Source organism: Vidua chalybeata, chromosome 7, assembly GCF_026979565.1.
Source record: "Vidua chalybeata isolate OUT-0048 chromosome 7, bVidCha1 merged haplotype, whole genome shotgun sequence".
Lineage (NCBI taxonomy): Eukaryota > Metazoa > Chordata > Aves > Passeriformes > Viduidae > Vidua > Vidua chalybeata.
In genome coordinates, this window is record NC_071536.1 from 12,507,178 (window position 1) to 12,524,274 (window position 17,097).

Consider the following 17,097-nt stretch of genomic DNA (forward strand, 5'->3'; position numbering starts at 1 on the left):
ATGTGGTTAGAGGAAGAGTGCCAGCAGCTTGTTGACATGGCAATAGAAGACCTGGAATGTGAAGGAAAAAAATGAGAAATAACAACATATAAGGCTGAGGAGCAAATGAAGAAAGAGGAAGATGCTGGACTACCTCTAGAGGAAGACAAAACACAAGCACAGCTTTTAAATTTAATCAAGTATATAGCTATTAAGCAAAGAGTGAAGCTAATTTTTTTTTCTTCAGTTATATCAACACATCTTTACACCTAGTGCTGCCCTATACAAAAATACCTCTGTAGTAGGAGTTTAATCAGTGTAGTTAACACTGGAGAGCACCACTGGTACCTCAGGATTTAAACTGCCACCAATCCCAACCCCAAGACTCAATGCTCTTCTTTTACTATTTAACCAGTTTTTCAGTATTTCTCCAAATTGCACCAGCAATTGACATGCACCTGTCTTCTCTAATTATTTTAGTGTTTATCACATATTATGGAAAGAAACCCAACTGAATTTCCCTGAACACCTGAAGTTATGGTTACCTTTACACAATCCATCAGAGCAGTCTCTAGAGCTTCCACAGCTTCCTAGAGCACCTCAGAACACAGGAACTGGGAGGCTGTATAGTACACATTAATATACTGCAAATTGTGTAACAGCCCTTCTAGGTCAATTTATGAGCCACAAAGCACTGCCAGGGATAAGAGGCCAAGAAATAACTACAGCTGAGCAGCAATTAGCACCTACCACTTGCTCTATTCTTACTGCTGTGACAGGAGGACAAGCTGGCCCACAAGAAGGTATCAGCACAATCCAACATGTTCTTCCACAGCCTATTCCAAACCTTCCTCAAAGACAACTCCTAGGGGAAGCCCAGGCTCCTGCTCAGCCTCAGTGCTATAGGTGCCACATACACTGTGGCAGAATCAAAGAAAGCACCAGTGCACCAGCAATGAGCTCACCAAGCGTGTACGTGTCAAGTCAATGCACCAGCTTTTTAACCCCAGAGGAATTCTGTCTTGCATCCCTTTTATTAACACTGTTTGGAGGCATAGAACAAATCTGGAACCACCTCAGCAGTCCAAGGAGCATGACTAATGGAAGCTACCAGACCAGAACACACTCAACACGTCCTTCATCCACAAGTGTTTTCTTATGCTCACCTGTTTGAAAAGCTAGGCCTGAAACAAGTGTAAAGCAGTAAGTAAATGCCTGGTGCTAGGAATGGGTCGCTGCAGTGAGTTCTTTCAGCTGCACTCAAATTCAAGGATCCAGTCTGGCTCAAGAGAAACCTTTTGGTACAGGTGCTACTCATTCACATATTTATTTTCCTAGACTGCAGCGCTGTCCCAACAATAGGAAGTAAAAGCATTCATGTTTGATCAGCCAGAAGAAATGAATCCAGACAGACCTCCTGGGGTGCCAAATAGATTCTTTGGTCCATTTTGCGTTAAGAGATAAAACAATGAAATCACCAGGTTACAAAAAGGTATGAAGACCTCAGTGCTGACTTCAGGAGGAATCCTCCAAAACAGTTGCAAAAAAGTCACAATAAACATGGTACTGTAAGAAGCAGCTAGATTTCAGATTCAGCAATAAAAAGACTACAGAGAAACTGTAGCAAGGTAAGTTCTTATGTTCCTTATTAATTGGGTTATTTTTTTTTTTTTTTTTGCTTCTCTGATATTTTTGGTAGATTCAATTCATATCACAGTTCCTGTAGAGTTTCCTGTGGAGAAGAGTAATCAGTTTTTGCAGTCTGTAAACTGGAGCTGAACTTCATTAGATATGCATTAAGTACTGGTTCTAAAAGCAAACCAAAACCAGTCTAAACATCCAGCAAAATTCCTACTGGTCTCTGTAAAGTGCTTCAGAGGTTGATTTTCTCATTTAAGAAAATTTACCTGAACAGCAATAATTCAAGCGTGCACACAGGAGATGCACAGCACAGGTCAACACAAATATTTTAATACTGTATTCTTAAATAATTTCCATTTAAATTAGGAAAAGCTAAAAATCAATAAGCAACTGTAGCATTTCTAAAACAATACATGGATAGTCAAAATTCATGGCAGAATTTATGTTTTAGCATTATCTAACATTAACTGAAGTCTAAATCCTGCCAACGTTTATGCATTTAACTTAAAAACATCCTAATTTTATCAAGCTGGTGATCATGCAGACATGTTTATACTTAAGAGAATACACATATCCTCTAGGCACAGCAGCTTTGAGAAAAGCTGTCAAGACCGATGGTTTTGCAAAGTGCCTTTCAATAAAGCTTTTATACATCACTATAGTGAATATTAAATATATTGTCACAATTCAAAACAAAGTATTAGCTTCCACCTTCTATTCCATTAACTGACTCAGTGAAGATGGTTTTAATCTCCCAACACTTTTTAAAAGCAGTTAAACCCAACCTTTTCCTAATAGACAAGGAAAGACAGAAAAATTGAGAGAGATTTTCTGTTTTTCTCCAACATATGAAATCCACCCTTTTTCCAGTTACAGCTTTTGAAACTGTAAGTGCTTTAAAACTTCCACTCTAGACCATGTTTTTAAAAAGAAATTTTTTGAAAGGGACGAGCTCTTTCGAAATGAAAAAAAAAAAAAAAAACCCTAAAAAAAAAAAAGTCTAGCTTATTGACTTCAAAACTCAGGTTGGTTTTACTTTAAAATTCAGGTTTTATTTCAACCTGTAATTCCCAAGAATTAACTTCTTTAAAAAGGTACTAGTGGATCTGTAGCACATGTATCTTCTCAATTTGCATAGAGCTCTCAATATTAATCTTCCAGGCAGGGGACAGTTTTCCCCTCATTACTGTTCTATCAAGTTCTATCAGCAAAGACATGACTTTAGACCAGCAGCTCTGTTGAGGCTCTTTGAGGCTTCACAACCAGTCTGAGAAAGAGGTCAAATCAGTCTGTCACTGGTTCCACATCCACTCTATAAAGAGATGTATTTTAGGACAAGGTTACAGAACAAAAATCAATCTTCACCTTGAGCTTTATCCTACTGAAGCTGCATTTTGCAGAAAACCCTCCTCCACAGTCTCAAGAGAACCAAATGCAGTGCTTCAGCTAGAAAGCTGATATAAATGAACATATAAAAACAGATTTGGAAGAGGAAAGTGAACAGATAGAAGCAAAGATAGTCAGGGCAGCCACTGGAGTACTAGCATCAAACCCCAGGGATGTGGATTCAGTTCTCAGCTCTGCTTTCAGTTTCAACAGTAACCCCAGTAGCTGCACCTCAGTTCCAAGTTTGCAGAAGAGAGATAATAGGAACTTGCCTACAAAAAAGAGCATTATACAAATTTTAATTTAAAATATTATCTGGTAATAGTTACAAGGTTGTTTTATTTCTGGTATTCTGAAGCAAATGTATTTGGTATTTTTAAAAAGTAATTGGAGGTTAATGCAGAGCAGCCATGTTGTTCTACATCATCATAGCAATCCCTCTTTCCTTAAGAACTGAATTGCATAAAATACTTTTAAGAAAACCTCATATTCTGACATTTTGTAAACAAAAATTTTAATCTTTAAAAAATTGCTTAGTGCAACTATGCATACAAAAGTATTACTAAATCAGGAACAGGACAACCACAAGCATGAATGAAAATTCACATCTAACTTTACAGCAAATGCCATTAAAAAATACTTAAAACCTGCTATTTTTTCCAAGTATGCCAGCATGTGTCTTTAATTGAAGCTGGCATTTATACAGAACTTGATTTACCAAACAAGTCCTATTCATCTGCAAAAGAGGTGAAGCAGGGAGAATAGTGAAATCTTCTCTTCACACTACTCTGCCCATAATCTCACACCTCAGCTTTCATATCCAATAACAAGTTCTCAAACTGACCATTTATCACCTGCAGGTAGCTGGAACATGTAGACCCTGATATTGATGCCAAATGAACTGTCATGACACTTCCATGTCATCCAACATAGATTATTTAATGGTACCATATAATATGAAATGTAGACATTAAAAGCCATCCTTATTTACTTCTAAGTTGCATTTTCAGTTTAAATTCTGAGCATGAAGTGAAGATTTATGTAACTGTATGCGAATAGTCTCTTCCAAGAAAAGAAACAGCTAGTAGTCTCTAAGAGTCACCTGCAAAACAAGCAGATCAAGTATTTTATGAGGGCAAGTAGGAAAAAAAAAATTTTATGAGGTATATTTACAGAGCACAATTTTTTTCTGGCTTCAACTTATGGTCATTGGAAAAGCATACCCTAATTATAACTTCTAATGGTTTTGCTCATTTCCAAACATTTGAAAAGAAAATGCAAGTTGTTTATAAAATTGGTTTTCTTGTTTATTTTAAATGAAGCTGGTACAGACAATGTCCATTCAAAACCCACGTCCCAGGCCAATAGGTACAAACAAGCGTGTCAAAGTAACACCAGTTGGCTGCTGTGAACATTCTTGCATGGATACCTGCGTGTACTAATTGCTATATGAGGTTAAAATGCTTCTGGGCTCTTCTGGTAATATTTAAAAATCATTAGGGTTTTCAATTTCATGTCTTCAGCAAAGCCATCTCTGGAGCAAGGAACAGATGACAACAGTTCTAGCTTTTCCATTTCCAACTCGGCGATCTTCTTCATTGGGCCGTCAGCATAATTTAAGCAAAATAGCTCTGAGTTATGGATACACAACTTCTCCACAGTTTAGTTCTCTGAAAAACTTCATCTCGCACTGAAAGTTATAGTCCAGGAGTGAGACAGTCACACATCAAAACTTCAGGGCAGATATGGAAGTCATTAAGAACACTCGCCCACCTGGCAGATCTTACAGCCTTCGTGCCTGAAATGCACGAACCCAGTGAACATACAAATGCATGTGAGTACATGTATTCCTAAAGGGGGGGGGCAGAAGGGAAGAGGGGAGCAAGGTTGCAGCTGGATCACAGAAGTTCAGCACAATGAAAACAGAAACAATAGTGTATAATGAGCACGAGAATTCAAAATACCAGACGCTTGAAAGTAAACTCCCAGAGATGGGGTGCCAGTTTCAGTGTTGAACACCACATTACAAAAGAACTATTATTTAAAAATAAAAAAGGATTAAGGGGGAAGAAAATCAGAAGGATCTAAACTGTTGAGTGACCCCCCGTCTGTTCCTGATAAACTTCAATCACATCTTCCTCCTCCATCCCCAGCTGTGAGAACAGAGAAAAAAAACAGCAAATAATTGTTATTAGTAATTTATTAATAATAGTATAGATCTAGTGTAACGAAATCAGAGTAGGTCCTAGACAAATTATACAATGCTTTGTTCCTGTCCCATCATAATTCATCAAAAGGGTGAAGAAAGTTTCAGTCTCCATCTCACTAGACAATATTCACAATTTTTAGCCATTTTTCTTCAGACTTAGGTATTTGAGTCAAAGCAAAAGCCTTACAGCAAAGACCCACTTATGGAGCAGTTCACATCAGCCTAGAAGGTGCTGGCTTTACCCTTCTCTAAACCCCTTCTTTAGGGGGAACAAGGACATCAGCAACATCATAGTGAATACATCAGCTGTAGTGCCATATGAATTACATCTACTGTAGTGCGCTACTAGCTCACAGTGCAGCTTAACACCTACACTTTGCAACTCAAAGCCTGTTTACAACTATTCCCTCAGAGAGAGCAACTTGTTCAATTTCACAGTCAACAAGTTTGTTTGATATTTCCAGAGGTCATTATTATGAGTTTCTTCCTGCTTTTTCGTAACAATTGGTGGAAGTCACTGGACAGAAGTAACTGTTTTCTGTTTGTTTACACTTTGATCAACTAAATGTGAACTAAATACATATTTATTCCAAAGCCATACTGAAGCTCAAGCTCAACAATGAGAAGATTCCCTTCGTGTTTTTCCCCCCTCTAGTAAGCAGTGACTACACCCTCCTTTCTGAGGCATTACACATGGAGGTCAAAGCAGGCTCTTTCCAAGCTGCCTATCTAACCTTACTAAAAGATGTTAGTTAAAGAAATATAGTCAAACTATATTTCTAGGAAGAAACTTACCTCCTTGGGGGTATGATTATCAGTAATTCTCTGACCCTCGAAGAGAAACCTGAGTGAATTCATTGGAACACCCTAAGAAAAGAAACATATGTGTAAGAGAAAACCCAACTTACTGAATCTTGTATGGGTTTACAAGAAAAAAAACATTTTAAATAAAAACAACAGATAAAAGTATAAAAGAGTGTTAGTTCCTGTTACACAGGGAGCTCAGATATTCTGTTGCATTCAAATAGATTACCAAGAAGTGACTCAAAAAGTATGATAGTGCCAAAATGCATGTTTGTTCCAGAGTCTCACTGGAGTTGTAGCTCAACAACTTGGAAGTTTCCTTCGCTTTTTTAACTTGTCTGTATTTATGAATTAAGTACTGACTATACCCTCTCTCCCAAGATATATTTACACAAGTATTTTTCTGAACAGCGTATCAGCCTTATTTAAGGATCCTAAGACAACAGGAGAAACATGATGTTTACTTCATGAACTCCTACCCTTGCTTTCCCAATCTTGTATGGCTACAGGAAGGAATCACAACCTTTACCATTATCAATTCTGCAAATGCTCAGCACTGGGAACAAGAAAGAGCAGAGCTGAGGGGAAGAAAAACGAACAGCATTCAAACAAGGTGAAACAAACATCCCAAAGGTAAACAGAGTTAAGTTAAAGTATGTCTGTTGCACAATGTGCCCATGTTCTGGCAGAACGTCATACTTCACATCAATAGATAAGGCAAACACCTCATCTTTTCCTCCTCTTGCAAGTTATGAGCAAAACAAACTCATGTGGAATATGACACAATTTTATCACTTAGCTCTCAAATACTGCTTGCAAATAACTAGGCAGAAAATTTTCTCAGGTAAGGACAGATCTTCACACTGTTTCAACAATCCCTCTGGCCAATGTGGAAGAAATATTCGTAGTCCCTTTACCAGAGAAAGGCTACTTGACACCAAAAACTGTATTGACTGCTGCAAAGGAAGTCACAGACCCTCTGGAATTCAGCTCAGGAGATACAGATATGCTCATTCAAACAATTATTTCTTTAAGAAAGAATTCCACACATGTATCTTCATTAGTCAGTAAGTATGCTGCATGAATTACTTCCAAGATGATTTTTTATTATTTCAGGTTTTTAAAATGAATCATAATTTTAACCATTTGGATTTGGCTACAAATGTATCTGGTGTTTGATCTTTTCTTTCCTCCTACTCCAGAAAGACAGCAAAAAATAACACATTTTGTGAAAGAACACTTCAATGACAAGTTCAACTTGTCTCAAAGTATTAGGAAAAAAAACCCAAAGTATTATTACTTATGATTATATCTCCTGAAGTGAACTCCAACACACTTATCCAAGAAAAGGCCACAAAAGGCATCTATCCCCAAAGCTGAGGGCAAACTAGGCCAGGGCTTCTGGAAATAGCAGCTGTGAATCCACAATATCTGCCACAGAATCAGGAAGTGAAGATATGTTTTTGTTCTGTAAGAATTGTTACTATTTACCTACATACACAATTAATATTGCAGATTTCTTTAACTTAGGGTATAACTTCACAATTGTCTTACATAGGAATACTTTTTATTTGTTGAAAGAAACAAGGAGATCTATTATGTTTGTACCATCAGGTACCTCAGAAGTCTTTATTTGAAAGCACAGTGAGAAAAGTGGTTTGGGTTTTTATTTTCTTTTTAAAGAATCTTATTGTCTCACAAACCTGTCTTTGACAGTATGATTCTTTGAGTTTCTTGAGATGTGTTGTCATTTTCACCTTGAAGTGAATTTCACTGCTGTCCTAAGGACAGAAAAGAAAAAAAATTACTCTCCTTGTAGTAACTGATAACTTTATCTATTTTATTTTTAAACATTTCATTAAGAAAAAACTTCTATATAAAACTTACATGAAACATGGAATGTGATTTAACTATTGCCATGCATACCCTGGTGCATCATAACGTGAACTTCCAGGATGATTTATCAGTCACTACATTCACTATGTACTTCTACAGGAAGCTCTTTTTAAAAAAACAGATGGCATCGTATAGCCTTAGGCTCAACATGGAGGTTTTGGATTTAAAATTACTAAAACCCATACATGGTTCAGTCTGTGCTGCCATCTTTACCCAGATGATATACTTATGAAATACAAACATACATATGCAGGGGATTTCTGTTCTAAGTTTCTAAAGAAACAAGTTAAAGCTTGCACTTCAAAATATATACGAAACCTCGTTCAATTAAGACTAATTACCTAGAAGTTAGGATACAGGCAGACTTGGCAACACAAGTCTAACCTAAGGAGAAATCTCAGGTCTTATTATTCTGTAGTCCTTCCCACTAGCCATAAGATGCAAGTAGCTGCAACTGTCGAAATGGCTACAGATAAAACAGATTGCAAGAGGTTCTGTGCAAAAGGCATGTGGGCCACTTCCAGCTTTTCAATGTGTTCTTGTAACTGCTGATTAGGCCAGCAAGAGGTAAGGTAGTTTCTGTTAGCCCTACTTGAAAGTCATCTATTTCCACCCAACTGAAGCAAACAATACAACTCCAACAAACAATTCTAGTTGTCCTCTGAGCTAGGGGTTCTTTGCACAGATTCCAACATTTTCAACATTCACATCCCAACACAGCCAGAATACAGACTTCTAATCCACCATTCATCTGGTTGCTACATCTACTAACAGGGCGGCCAACAATCCTTTTCCTATCCCTGAAAAATAAAGCTGACCTCATGCCTAGGATACTACACAAACTTTAAGGGCCTGAATTTATCAAGTTTGCCACCTTATTTCATTCATACCCTTGGATAAATTCATCCCTTAATGCATCAAAAAAAGCATACCAGAGTATACTAATACACATTTCTGGCAACTGGAAGTAGTTTATGGCAGAGGAGGATCCACACTGAAGAACTGAAAGTATCAACTTGCATTTGATCATTTCTACAATACAAGAAGTCACACCTACATCAAATGTCAACAAGCAATTATGTAAAAAACTCACCTGCCCAATGACTTTGAGTTTAATGTACTCCCCTTCTTTCTTATCGCCTAAGTCCTCAGCTGAAGGTTTTGCTTCCTGCAAGAAAAACAAAAAAACCTGATCAGTTAAACACTTCATTATTTTCACTGGACAGTATGGCAGCTGTCATCCTCTTTATTGCACTAAATCAGACTACTCAAGGTGTCTTCTTTCTGTGTGTGTGTGCACAAAAATAACAGCAACATAGTATTATGAAAGGCTGTCTGTCTACCTGTGAGAAGTTTTAATTAATGAGAGAAAAGAAACACCATAAAAAAACATAAGAAATGAGCGAAGAACCATTTGGAAATAGATAGCATACAAAAATAAGAAGTATGATTTTATACCTCTAACTCCTAGACAACAAACAAACAGCAAAAACCCACAAGAAGCTTACTAAGAGGCTCAGATGTTTGACAGAAAAAAGGAACATTGTGAGGAGAGTAAACAGAAAGTACTTGTGACACCCTATCAACTTAAAGAGAATGAACCATGCAAACATTTTTCAACCCACTGCATCAAAGGTAGCCCTTATTTTCAAAAGGCTGGTCAGCTAGCTTCTTTTCTATGACAACAAAAGAGCTTCCTTCTAACACATTTGTTTTAAGACCACAATACTTCAAAGTTTAAAAAGGTGCAGTTCCAAGCACTATAGTGTTTTGATATCTTTCCAGGGTAAGAATTAACTGTACAGACAAGTTTGATTCCAGAGCTTGAGCACTAAAGCTCATCAAAAGGGTTTAAGTGTTATACACTGTAAGACATTAATTAAGGACATCAGAGTTTTTATGTTACCAGTTGACAGATGAAACAAGTGAGAAATCAGGTACTATTAACCCCATTCCTTGCCTGTCACTACATATCCTGCATCAGGCCTTTAGCTATGTTCCACTGCAGGACAAAGGGATTTTACACAGACATCAGGTCTAGATGGTGCTCAATGAAGAATTGTTCCCAAGTAGTCATAATCACAGGTACCCTGCTGATCATGTTTGAAATCATCCTTTTATATTTTACTTCTTAACATTGTAGACAAAAATAAACAAAATATGTACAGGTGCCTACCATAGGCTCCCATCCCAAAAGGGACTTTTTGCTAAATGTACAGAAATATCCTCTGTATGATTGGCCTTGAAATTTAGGATCGAGTGCCAAAAACACACAAAATACTAACCTTCTCTATTAAGTCCATCCAGATAGGTCTCTATCTCCAGATTAAAACATTTTAAAGTTTTTTCCCCATGCTCCCTAAAGAAGTTAAACACACACAACTTCTTTGAACATTAAAAGATCAGGGAAGGTCACAGGGCAAGTCAGCAAACACCCTTCCCATCTGTACCAGTCTCAATCTGGAGTAAAGAAAGAGAGGAAGTGTTCTTTCTATCAGTTTGACTCATTGCCTCAACCTAGATCAATTCAGTTTCTACAATGAAAAGAAGTATGAGCCAGAGACTCCACCTGGTTTGAATACCTTTCATTTTTTTAATACCCATCCAGGCACAACCTAAACTGCAGGGACTGATTCATCACCCTTCAAGCTCAAATCCAAAACCTCAACCCAGGCTTTCAAGAAGCCTGACATACACAGGACTTCAAGCAAGTCACTTTAGAAGCATGAAAGGAGTTCATCACGGGTAACACAGTCAGATCACCTGTGTTCCCCACCAAAGTCTTCCCTAACACATTTGGACTCTAAGCTTCTGGGACTAGTTGCAGGAATAGAAATACTGGTATTCACTCCTGACCAGAAAGAAAAACAAGAAGCTGCAACCTGTTCTGATAACTTGCACAAACAGCTGTTTTAATGTCTTTATGCAGCATTACTTACTAACTTCTAGGAATCAGAGTAAGATTCAGATCTCTACTGATCTGGTCTGTAGCTTCAAAACTAGCTCCTGTTTCACTATTACTGAAAGAATTTGTAAGAACGTTGTCCCTTTACATGACATTTCAGGTCAGCCACTGTCTAAATTTACTTTACAAATTGCATGACAGCGTATTATCCCAGCAGTAGAGGTATTTGTAGTAGTTATGTAGTTTTGTACATTGTAGCAGATGTACATTGTACATCTACCTACTCAGGCTTCCAAACCAAATCATCCTGTACCAGGTATTATTAATGATCATTGCTACTATGACAGTGCCTCTGGCCAATATGAGTGATCAAACTATAATTCATATTTGATTCCTACCCTCAAGGAAAGAGGGCTCTAGTATTAAAAACAAATAGGGAAAGCACCAAACAGTACAATAAGCAGAGGGAATTGGAGTCTTCAAACCGTAAAGATGCTTCTTTAAAGGCCCACAACCTCTCATTCACAAAATAAGAGGAAAGAAAGCTGTAGCTTCAGGAGAAGAGAAATAATATAAAATCAAATAATAGAAGTGCCAATAATCAAAGCTTAAAATAGGAGCAAAATACTTTACATCAGGATACAAGACCCAGCAAGTCTGAAAATGCTCTCTGCAGTTTGTCAGTGAACTATACTGCTATTCAACACCAAATGGTTAAGGCAACACAAAACCACTTAGGAATAAAGAAAGGAAGGAGATTTCAAAGTTGTTAAAACTACTAGCATTCATTAACAAAATCCTGGATCAGCAATTAGCAAGCAAGCCTCCAGACTTCTTGCCCTGTGAAAAGAATGGGTGCTTTAGGGTACCTCATGAAACAGGGCATAAAAAACACCACCATACAAAAGAACAGAAATACCACAACACTCCAATTTCTAACTTTTCATTAGATGACTAAAGTTTTAAAGGCTTCATTGCAGTTTTCCTAAAGAGCACAATATAAGGCTCCCAACACTGTCTCACACTTATGTAAGGACCCTAAAAAGCACAAAAGTTTCTTGGATGAAACACACTGGTATTGCTATTGCAACTAACAAAAACAAAACATACACAAAACAAACATCGTGAGGCAACATATTGCAGGTTTCCCCCTTCAATTTTCAGAAGGGCTCAAACTTCAATGTCTAACCTTAAAAAAACAAACTCTATACTCAGCACTTTAAAGAAAAATCGTCAAAACCAAAATTACTAGAGGAATAGATGTACAACATACTTCATAGCAAAGCAAATAAACTCTTACATTTTTAAAGGAGTGGAAAACATACACACAAACTATAGCATTCTTTATTAGCAGTACATGAACAGATAACATTTAGATTCAAATAATGCAAAAACAGCCTAACACACTTCAAGGGAGGGGAAAACAATTTGTGTTTTGTTTCATTTTTGCTTAGATCCCACTAAGCAACCATGTGGTGTTTTTTTTTTGAAGTCTGCCCTTCTTTCAAGCATTTTTACTTATAAAAGTCAATTTCCCACTGAAAATAAAGTAACTCCTTCTTTTACTGGTGATAAATGACCCCCCTCTTAACTTAATTCCAGGGCCAAAAAGAACGATACTCTAAGCAATTCACAATTTTAGGTAATCCAGTTATTCTTGTAGGATTGATAAACAGAGGAATGAGATTTACAGTGCTGCATAACCTTACATTATCCTTCTACTTAAGCATCTGTTTGGCTCTTGTTGCACAGTCCCCCAGAAATGAATGACACAACGTCTAACAGTGTTTTGCTTATCTATTAAAAATAAACAGCAGGCTCCTTATTCACAGACCTTTAAGATACATAGCCACAACAGGTTATCACACACATGGAATTTTACATACTTCATACTCTCAAAAACAAAACACACATGTATTTTAGCAGAACTTGCCTGGGGAACGATTTACCTAACTAATGAAAACTTATTTGTTAAAACACCCCTTGGTTCCCATATGCAGACAACTAGAGAGCAGGTCGCGTGAACATCTGTCTATAAAAACTAGTTCAGAAATTGTTGGTGAGTTTGTTTGGCTTTTTTTTTAAAATGCAGTCACTTTCACGTATTTTGCTACAGGGGCAATGTGTCCTCCTAGGAGGCAGCAATCGCTGTGCTGCCCCTCTCTCAGGCACAGAGAGGCAGCAGCACCATTGTCAGCTGCATTGTGCTGGGAAATCGGGGGCGGGGAGGAAGACCACCAGCGCACACAGCGCTGGCTTCTTTTCACCGCTCCTACTGCACCAAGGCTACTCCCCAAAGCAGACACGGTATGCACTAAGCTGAGCTTTGTCTCTGGGGACTTTTAATTTCCTGGCTTGCACCAGTACTATTCTTGACTTCACAGCACTACAAGAAACATTTGTAGGTACTGACATTATCATGATGGCTACACTTTGGGAAAAATCAAAGATAGAAAACAGTGCCCTGTGACGACAATATAAAAAATAAAGCAAAACAGAACACAAATTAAAACCGGAACGCTGTTTTAACTTTCCACTAGCAGGTCACATAGCCTAAAGCAATAGTTGTAGGCAAAGCACTGCATACATGCCAGGCCGAGCAATCCAGGAACTTGCGGTACAAGCAACTATTCAACTCCCCGGCTCAGAAGACACAAATGACGGGGACATAACGAGAATATTATTTGGAGCGAAGGCAGGACAGAGCCTTGATAAAGGACGGGGTGTTTAATACAGGCAACCTCAGCTGAGAAAGGAGGGGGAGAAAAACAGGCTTTCGCATTCCTAGGGCGAACAGAGGACCTGGCAAGCCTAGCACAACCCGCACAAAGCCCGCTCCGGGGGAAAACCATCCTACCACACACCCGGGAAACGGAAAACGAAAGGAAACAACAGTTGTGCAACACAGCTCATCCCTCGCTGCATTCCTGGGTTTCCAGGGCCGGAGCTGCCCCGGCAGCGATCTCACTCCGTCCGGACGCCGCCCCGGCCCCCAAGTATCCCTGCCTGGAGCTCGACCGCACTCCTCGCGAAACACCCCGAGGGAAGAAGGAAAAAGGATTAAAATGCACGGGGAGAGGGGCCCGAATCCGGCCGAGGTCGGAGATCGGCATCCATCCACAGACACACACCCCCCTAGGGGAACGTTCCCCCCGGCGCCCTCCGGACGACCGCGACTCCCCGCTCGCCCCGGGCCGGGGCTGCCCCGCGGCGGCAGAGAGTGCGGGCGGGGGGGGGGGGGGGGGGGCAGGCAGCTCCTCCCGAGCCTCCGTGGCCGCCGCGCGCACCGTGCCGTCCCCCCGCGGCCGGGACAGCTGCCCGTACCTGGTCAGACATGGTTCGGCCCCGTGTCGTGCGGCAGGCTCGGCTGGGCCGCTGCAGGCGCTCCGCTCCTTTCTCTGCCCGCAGCGCAAACACAGGGCCGCGGCACGGGCGGGATTTCCGGCGCGCCTGAGCTCACTTCCCTCCCAGGCTCCGCCTGCGGCCCCTCCCGGTCCTCGCACGGAGCCGCCGCGGCACCGGCTCTCACCAAGGCCGCGGAGGAGGGGGGGAATCGCCGTTGAAAGAAGCGACGAACGTTAAGGGCACCGTGGCGACCGGAGCAGCTGGGGAGAGTCCCGCGGATGCTACAAAGATGATGACAGGCCCGGAGCATCTCTCTTCATGAGGAGAGACTGCGGGAGCTGGGCTTGTTCAGTCTGGAGGAGACTGTGAAGGGATCTCATGAATGCATAGAAATACCTCAAAGACGGATGCCAAGAGGATGGTGCCAGACACTTCTCAGTGGTGCTCAGTGACAGAATGAAGAGTAATGGCCATAAACTAAAAGATAATAAGTTCCACCTCAGCTTGAGAAAGGACTTACTTACATTGAGGGTGGCAGAGCACTGGAACAGGCTGCTCAGGGAACTCATGGAACTCTCTGGAGACATTCAAACCCCACCTGGTCATGTTCCTGTGTCACCTGCTGCAGGTGACTCTGCCGTGGCAGGGATTGGACTCAATGCTCTCCAGAGATCCCTTCCAATCCTAACAATTCTGTGAAGTCACATAACCCTTCCCACAATAGCAGATCTTGGAGCAAAAGTCATTTTCATTGTGCCTACCTCTAATATCTTGCTGAGGTTGTTACTAAGATAATATGTCATAACAAAACTTAACTTTTCTGTTTAGACACAGTGCATTTTTTTTAAGTCATTGCAACCATGCAAACATTGTGATCTGCATGTATTAGGCAAATCTGCAGCCAGGCAGTTGCATTTGAACAAATTTGCAAAGATGTATCATTAGAACAGGTACCCTGCTTTACATTGGCACAGCATGGCTATTCAGAGGTCTGCACAAGAAATAACATCTACCTAAAAGATTACATTTAGGCTACAAGCTGTTTGGACTGTAGCATGGAGTCCTAACATCCCCCTATAACTGCTCGGGCAACTCCTGCATGGCATCGCTGCTGGCATGGGCATATGCTTAGATCTAAGTGACCAGCAAGTAGAAAAGAAGTCCAGACATGAGAACCATGAAATAACATTAATGTAAAAATCAATGAATCAACAGAAATTAGCTCAATTGAAATAGGAGATTATTATCCTCATGCTACTAAGCAGAGTTTTAACTTTACCAGCTACCTTTGAGAAAGGGCAGAGTACATTCATTAGCTCTGGGCAGGGAGCATTCATTAACACAAACAGCTCAATGCTCTGTGTGCCATGTTCCCCTGCAATAACACCAAACACCAAAGCAGCTGCACTCTGTGCCTGCATTTCTGCTTGTCACTGAATGCCAAGCTCCAAACACAGCTACATCAAGAGGTGCACTTTTACCAGCCACTGGAACAATCAGTATCTAGACTCATGGGAATTAGTTTAAATCACAACTGTTAAAACAAATCAGAATTAACAAGGGAGGGAAAAAATAAATAAAGAGAACCAAAACAAATGCTATACAGAGCTACAGAATGAAGATGATCTTTCTTATGCAAGGCTGAGCAGTCAGAAAAGCCAAATACATTCGTGCTATGCCAAGCTCACAGTAAGAGCTCATTATGAGCTTAATAACACACACAAAGCACCAAAATAACACACAATACTAACTAAATGGAAAATGACAAATATTCTATCCTGAACATTACTGCTTTTTATAAATTTTAAAGGGGTTTTTAAAAACAGAGCTTTACTGTGCTAAGGCCAAAGTCTCAGACTCTGGCACAAACCCAATTTTTTCAAGTAATCCCATAATAAAAGCTAACACTCACATGAGTCAGAGTGCAGTTACCTATCCACATACATAGCCGTAAAGATACAGGGTTAGAACGTGCTCATCAGCATACACACTAACAGTCACACCACCTTTCTTGACTCCCTTCTTATTCCATCAACTGTGGATGCATCAGCTCTCCAAGGCACAAGCTAGATTTGTACAGGATCTTCAAAGTTAATCTCCACTGAGACTGAAAATTGTGGACGTACAGCAGTAAAGCTCCCACTTTTCTCTTTCAACATCTCAAATTCAACATAGAATTCACTTAAAGTGAAAGTAACAAAAGCTGTTTTAAAAATACCAAATACACTTACACAAGATTCTTCCCACAAAACCCAAAGTCAGCCTTGCATTTGCACGCACTACCCAGAGTACTTACCCTAATAACTTCACTGAATTCTGAGGTGTTTTATAATGTCTCTTATTTTCCTATCTGCACTTAATCTCAATCACCTGAAGCCAATAAAGTTAACCTCTGTTGACTGATTTCTCCAAAGCTACTGTATCATTTAGGAGCCAATAGCTGTAAGAGGTTTTCTCAAAGCTATTGGCCCACACATAGTCTGTGCAAAGCTTCTTCAGTCCATCAGAAACAGATTTCTTAAAAAAAGCAGACTTTAACCTATGAACAATCTGTAATATCAATAATGCCAATTTGCTTGCCTGAGAGGAGTTAGTGCTAGCCAACAGGATGAATGTAGTATTCTAGGGCAACCAGCTAAGTAACAGTAGCTCTTACATAATAATAGTACTCTGCCAGCAGGGCCAGAAACAGTACTTTAAAACTAGGTAGAACCTGGAAATTCTCTACCTCCTTGAACTTAATTTCTTTGGCAATATTACTGGTTGTGGGATTTTAAGAAAATTGGTTATGTAATGTAAAGTACCAAAGTCTTTCCTTTGGAAAAAAAAAATCTTCAAAAATATTCAAGTCCACAGATTTCTCTCACTATTGAATTTCCAGCATACTCCTTACATGGAGGAAACAAAGGTGTGCTGACTCATACAGATGGTT

General features: G+C 39.7%; 1 protein-coding gene across 2 annotated transcripts; it reads right to left on the bottom strand.

The window, feature by feature from the left end:
- Positions 1–3,926: 3,926 nt before the first annotated feature.
- SUMO1 (small ubiquitin like modifier 1) lies at positions 3,927–14,775 on the bottom strand. 2 transcript variants are annotated; one of them, XM_053947157.1, is made up of 5 exons: positions 14,690–14,775; positions 9,009–9,083; positions 7,723–7,800; positions 6,011–6,082; positions 3,927–5,159 (listed from the first exon to the last, which is right to left on the bottom strand). In XM_053947157.1, exons 1-5 carry the CDS (start codon positions 14,750–14,752, stop codon positions 5,091–5,093), a joined length of 357 nt encoding a protein of 118 aa, XP_053803132.1. In that variant the 5' UTR covers positions 14,753–14,775; the 3' UTR covers positions 3,927–5,090. The 2 variants fall into 2 exon arrangements, with proteins under 2 accessions (XP_053803132.1, XP_053803133.1); XM_053947158.1 differs by lacking the exon at positions 14,690–14,775 and adding an exon at positions 14,145–14,551 and having other exon boundaries at positions 4,289–5,159.
- Positions 14,776–17,097: the final 2,322 nt, after the last annotated feature.

What these genes read in the sequence shown, in the direction of transcription:
- SUMO1 (XM_053947157.1), bottom strand. Translation starts at nt 14,752, where the DNA reads ATGTCTCCAGAGAGTTCCATGAGTTCCCTGAGCAGCCTGTTCCAGTGC. An exon ending in AGTGCTCTGCCACCCTCAAT is followed by an intron (nt 9,084 to 14,689) that starts GTAAGTAAGTCC and finishes TTTTTCTTGCAG; the next exon opens with GAAGCAAAACCTTCAGCTGA. An exon ending in ATAATCATACCCCCAAGGAG is followed by an intron (nt 5,160 to 6,010) that starts GTAAGTTTCTTC and finishes CTGTTCTCACAG; the next exon opens with CTGGGGATGGAGGAGGAAGA.